General features: G+C 33.8%; 1 protein-coding gene across 1 annotated transcript; it reads right to left on the bottom strand.

Annotated features, from left to right (window-relative positions):
- Positions 1-1,232: 1,232 nt before the first annotated feature.
- Positions 1,233-5,580, bottom strand: LOC121753136 (pentatricopeptide repeat-containing protein At1g63330-like). Its single transcript, XM_042148323.1, has 5 exons — positions 5,283-5,580; positions 2,555-4,752; positions 2,250-2,394; positions 1,925-2,036; positions 1,233-1,741 (listed from the first exon to the last, which is right to left on the bottom strand). The coding sequence occupies exon 2, from the start codon at positions 4,658-4,660 to the stop codon at positions 2,600-2,602; it is 2,061 nt and encodes a 686-aa protein (XP_042004257.1). The 5' UTR covers positions 4,661-4,752; positions 5,283-5,580; the 3' UTR covers positions 1,233-1,741; positions 1,925-2,036; positions 2,250-2,394; positions 2,555-2,599.
- Positions 5,581-6,707: the final 1,127 nt, after the last annotated feature.

The following is a 6,707-nucleotide window of genomic DNA, read 5'->3' as shown; positions in this document are numbered from 1 at the left end:
ACTTGCTCCTGTAGTTATAACTCAACGGTTAATTCATATTTTCACGGAATTAAAATGCCTTTTTAATTTTAAGTCTGATATTTAAATGTCAACACGAATATCTGTTGAAATTTTAATGTGATTGTATTGACATTTTTAAGAAAAGTTAGCATTTAAACGCACTCTTGTGGCCAGGTAGGGTTATTGTGATTGAAAAAGTATAATCCAAAGTAAGAGGATGTCGAATATTCTTTTGTTTATCATTTCACAAATTGTATTTCGCATAATGAAATAAATATGAAGAAATTAATATGACCTGTTATGTATAATATAGTAGTTTTTATATACAATATCATGTGTATATGTATAGGAACTTCCTTCTACGCATTGTTTCATGTCAATACACAAAATTCATCCTTGTATTGTCACTAAATTGGAATTTCATGATATACCAATTTTTTTTGTTAAGTTATTATATATAGATAAATGTAAATTATAGTATATAAATAAAGAAGTGTGGCCATTAACTTAAATTTTGTTAATATGATTAATTAATTTCAAACTTTTATATTTTTTATAGCATGTAAATATTCAAAAATTATAAAAAGAAAATAGCATAGGCATGTATGTATAATGTACGTATATATTATTCCTATAAGATTCAATATGCACTTGCCAGAGTATGTAAGGAAGGTTCAAAATTTATTGAGAAATTTCCATATTTTAAAATAATGAATGAGTTTAGGATTTATATAAATTAGTTTCCATATAGAGTTATGTATACTTGGAATATGACTTTTTTAGAGTTTCATTTGTCAAATAACTATTTGTTGGACATACCAACTCATTATGTCATTTGGTATGTCTAAACTAGGGAATATTTTCTCTATTTTTAATAAATTTCTGTTGAAATATATGCTTTTAGCATTTTTCAGTTTTTGTTATTTTTCTGAGAGTCTATGCGCTTTCTGTAATTTTGAAATTAATAGCATGAACAGCGTATATTTTATTTACAAAAAAATGTAATAATCATTATTTATTGTTCATTAATATTAAATTACTAATTGCTAACTTTTTTTATTTTTTAAAATATTAATATGTCTCATTTTAATTTTGTGATGTCCCACGTCTAAATATCACATTTCACGTATACTAATCACATCATTTGACATTCTCTAGCTCACAATCTTTAATTATAGATCCATACTCTCTCACAATACTTCTTCATTTTCGATTGCTAAAAACAAATCAAATGTATAAGTACTTTGTTTCTTGCCTTTCTCGTGAAAAAAAAGATACCAAGAATCAGGCTACAATGAATGGGGAGGCAGCATAAACAAAATTATCCCTTTATACAAACGTTTCAGAAATTAAGAGATCAAACTCCACATTTTTTTAGAGGGGTCAGGCCGAAGTTCTCTGCAATCTCAGTTTCCCACCGGTCACCATTTTCTAGCAGCTTCTCCTTGTCGTGGAGAAGTTCTTATCACGTCGAAATTTGAAGCTATTGTATACATTTCCTCAGTTGACACTAATATAGCATAGGTGCAGATTTTGGTAGCAACCTCGTGAGTCTCAGTAGCGAATTCGAAGTTGGGTCCTTCCACAATGGAATCGACTGGGCATGATTCTTGGCAGAAACCACAGTATATGCACTTGGTCATGTCAAAGTGATTCGAGGTGAAGTCAATAACCTAGTTGTCCTTCTGCTTCCATTTTCATGCGCCTCAGCTTCAATGGTGATTGCTTGAGCAGGGCAGATCTGTAAAGGAAAATATATATAAGGGCATCAAGTAGAGTTTGCTGGACAAGAGACATAGATAACGAAGTAGTTCAGCATGTTTCTGATGTACTAATAAGGTTTGAAGGATAAAAATATATGCAGACAAAGCCTAAAGGTAATAAAAAGCAACACATAATAAAGCATTTGAATTCAGATCCTTACAGTTTCACAAGTTTCTAAGCAATGCAACGCTCCTCCCAGTTGGATAACGTCGCAAAGCATGTTCTCCATGAATGCGAGGACTTAGAGGACCCTTATCCAAAGGATGGTTAATCTGCATAACAGTAAATTATCAGAAAATTAATCACCCAACAGGTAGAGAGATGGACCAAACTGTGGTTCATCCGATAGCCGACTCATCCAGATAAAAATAAAATAGGAACAATTAGGGGGAAAGAAGTAATTTAGTTGAGAGCATGTAGCTGAGAACATGAATAAAAATTTAGGTAACAGATACCAACTGCAGTTAACATACACACAGACTCACCGGAGAAAGCTGCCATGATTCAAGACACTGGACTCAAAATAGCATCACGAATAGCCTCTGCCCAATTTTCCAAGCAGCTGATACTTCTGGATGGCTCTCTTTCACTGCCAATGGTATCTTCTACCATAAGAACCTTGCACTATTACTGTAACAGTTAACATCACACAGTCACAGTCACAGTCACAGTCACAGTCACAATCGGCACCATTGCCACCATAGCACAGCAACCAATTAACATAATCAAACAGAAACATGCATTTAAAGCAAATTTATCCGCAAAATCTTAAGAAGGGAAAAAAAATTACATGTCATTGACGTAGATGTGACCGATGAGATGAATGGCTTAAGGGTCATTTTTTCTTTAGCAAACCATGGGAAATAACGTTGTGTGTCACACTATCGGGTGCACAACCACGTTTCTCCATCTCTACAAGCAAATGTTTTGCTTCCTCCATTGACCCTTTTTGACAAAGTGAGCCAATGATCATTGTATACATTCGAACATCAGGTTGTGGGCCTGTAGAATTAAGTTGGTTGAGGAGATCTATAGCAGCATCACATTTTCCATTTTTGCATAATCCGTTGATAAGAGTACCATATGAAACTAAATCAGGATCAAATCCTCTCTCTCCGATCTTATGCACTAATAAAACAGCTTCATCAATCTCTCCATTTCGGCACAACCCATCCAATAAAATATTATAAGTGAAGATGTTAGGACTTACTCGTCGGGCTTCCATATCCTTAAAAACCTTCCACGCATCAACAAATCTATCTTTACTAAGGAATCCATGTATCATGGCATTATAAGTATGTGTATTCTGCTCCAAACCTACAAAAGGAACTTCAAGGAAAAGAAACCAAGCCTCGTCAACTCTTCCCTTCTTGCAGTATCCACGTATTAAGCTGTTATAGAACTTGATATGAGGCTTAAGTTGGTCGAAAAGATTCCTTGCAATGTCAAGTTCTCCATGCATGCATAATCCATTGATAAGAGTAGCATACGAGGCTATATCAGGAGTGATTCCATTCCCTTCAATCATGCGCAGCAATGAAAAAGCTTCATCAATCTCCCCATTCCTACATAGCCCATGCAATAGTATATTATAAGTAATCAGATTGGGACTTGCTAGGTGGTCCTTCATATCCTTGAAAAGCTTCCATCCATCAGCAAATCTATCATTACTAAATAGTCCATGTATCATGGTACTGTAAGTAAAAGTATTATGCTTCAAACCTTTACGAGAAACTTCAAGGAAAAGAAGCCAAGCTTCATCCACTCTCCCCTTTTTGCAAAATCCATTTATTAAGCTGTTATAGCACACAATATCAGGCTTGAGGTCCCTGTCTGCTAGAGAATCAAATAACTGTTTTGCTTTATCAATCTGCCCTCGCAAACAGTAACCATCTATTAGGGTACTATAAGCAACAACATCAGGAAAAATATTATGTTGCTGCATAGTTTCCAACAAAGCCTCGGCCTCTCTCACCTTCCCTTGTTTGCAAAATGCATGGATCAATATACTAAAAGTAACGACATCCAAAGAGATATGAGAAACAGCCATTTGATTTAACAAGTCTTGAACATCCTGCAGTCTACCAGCGTCACACAAGCCCTGAATCATTGAATTATACGAGAATATAGTAGGTGTAACACCATTTCCTACCATCTTGGACAGGAGCTGCAAAGCATCATTGACCATTCCACACTTGCATAAGCTATCAAGTATTGCATTATATGCCCTAACATTGGGTCTCAATCCTGTTTTCTCTTCTAGTATACGAAGCAAATCATGGGCAAGGAGAACATGCCCAGATTTGCAAAGCCCATCTATGACAATCAAAATCGTAATATCATCATACTCATGCATTCTACAATTCAATATCTTTTCGAACATTTTCATGGCATCAGAGACTTTATTATCTAAAACCAGCCCTCTAATAAGTGTGTTGAAAGTTGTGGCATCTGGTTCATAACCGCTCTTGAAGAAGATGCCCATTACAGAGAAACCAAAACTCACACATTTCTGAAGGCAATAACAGTTAATCGTAATATTCATCGTGTAGCTATTCACGGGGACACCTATTCGACGCATTTCATCAAACACGTAGAGGGCAAAGGGATACTGCTTCATTTTTGCAATAACACTCAACAGATTGTTATACATGCAAACAGAAGGCTGTGGATGCATTCTCATCATTTGCTGAAACAAGTGAATAGCATCATCTAGTTCTCTAACATAACTGAAATCTAATCTTTGTGGCTCAGATGAAAAGAGTTTATCATTGCCACTGAAACGGTGGAAATTCGAACAGAATGGTCGAACATAATAACTGATTTCAGGAGAAGCAATCTGTCTTCTACGATTCAGATCAGATGCATAAGCAGAGGTTTTTCTGCACATCTTCATCCGCGGCACAGACTTGGGTGACCTTAAGCAGCAACTTCGATTTTAAGTATAGCAGGATATGCAATAATCAGGTTTTGCTTCGTTAATTCCACCTGACAAAACAGAGTGAGAGGAGACAAGGTTAAATGCTAAAATAAATCGAAAAAATATAGCATTAATATCTCCAAATTCTATCAACACAATAGCATATTTCATACTACTACCAGATCAACATATATTAGTGACATTATAAGAAATCTAATTTTTCATTTTCAGATGAAACAATTTTCTAAAAGATCTGACGAACAACCAGAATTTAAAAGAGACAATATTAGAATTTGATAATCTGTTTTTATTTTAGTTGATATATTTTGCGTTAGTTTATTTTATTGGAAAGAACACTAGATTACCAATTCCTAAAACTATGAAAATACAAGCTATCAAATCCATCCCATGTTTCAAACTTCATTTCAACTGATAAAACAGCTGGATTGCTGCTAGATCAACTTAACTCAGCCCATCTAATACACTACACACTGAATTTGCAAATTCAATACATGAGATAAAATTATAGGAGTAGTATTTAAAAAAACTGCTATTAGGAGAAGAAGAAGAATGCAGCAGAGGAGAGGAGGAATCTGACCGCAGCAATAACGAGACCAAACCCGTTGAGAATTTTGATGACGTAAACGAACTCATCGTGCTCGATTCCTTTCTCCTGGGAGTTGGCCTGGCACGGATTCTTCCGCCAGGCAGATTCTTCCGCCACTGATTACCGGCGAATAGGCAGTGGTGCAATGGATTACAGCCGAATAGATTCTTCCGCCACTGATTACCGGCGAATCGGCGGTAGCGCCGCCGCGAAACAACGGTGAAGAAGGATAAGCGAAAATGGGTTACAAATAGGGAAATGTAAAAAATGTAACCAATTCTCCTCACGCCGTATTTATATATGTGATTAAAGGGCTTGTTTAACAATGCTTTTATTTGAACGTTATTTATACTTATTCAGTTTTTAGAATTTCAATGAATTTCTGTTTGAAATATGTGCTTTTAGCATTTTCAGTTTTTGAGAGTGAGGTTTCTGTAACCTTGAAATTAATAGTGCTGTCGTGTACTTTTTGTCCCATAAAAATATTTGCCCATTTCATTTTCGGCCTCCCCATAAAAATATGACATTTCCATTTATGAAAAGTTATCACAATTTATTACTCAATTACATCAAATTGTTTATAACTTGTACCACCATTAAAATACTAATAATAATGTGAATTTCACTATTCATTAACACTATTTTACCTATCATTTTCCTCCTATTTCTCTTACTCTATCAATTTTATCTTAATTCTCGTATTATATTATATGCCTATATTTTTGTAGAATGAAGGATATGGAGTATTATATTTTATCTACAAAAACAATGTAAACTGTTATCCAGAGTACTAATATTATTAATAATTTTAAATGAACTATTATTATTAGGGTTAGATCGATACGACTATCGTATCGAAAACGTTGTATCGTATATCGTATCAAAAATATTGATATGAAAGAATTTCATATCGTTATCGTATAGAAAGTTTCGATATATCGAACTTTTGATATGGATAATATCAATATCATTACCGTATCGATATTTCGATATATCATTCAGAACGATATATCCAATATCGATATGATTTCGATATATACGGTATATATCGATAATTCAATATGTATTGATTTTAAACTTCAATATGTATTGAATTTCAATATGTTTCGATATATATTTATGATTTTAAACTCCAACATGTATTGAATTTCAATATGTTTCGATATATATTTATGATTTTAAACTTCAATATGTATTGAATTACAATATGTTTCGATATATACGGTATATATCAATAATTCAATATGTATTGATTTTCGATATAACTCGATATACTGAAAATATCGATATATATATATATATATATATATATATAGGGAGATGATCAAAATAAGTATGTGTTTAAATCCAGAAATGCAGAACAAATCTCAGCCCTAGGATTAGATGATCTAATGGTCAATAATTAACCAAAAACAC

Source organism: Salvia splendens, chromosome 10 (assembly GCF_004379255.2).
Source record: "Salvia splendens isolate huo1 chromosome 10, SspV2, whole genome shotgun sequence".
NCBI lineage: Eukaryota > Viridiplantae > Streptophyta > Magnoliopsida > Lamiales > Lamiaceae > Salvia > Salvia splendens.
The sequence above is the reverse complement of the archived record's forward strand: the minus strand, read 5'-3'. Positions and strand labels throughout refer to the sequence as shown.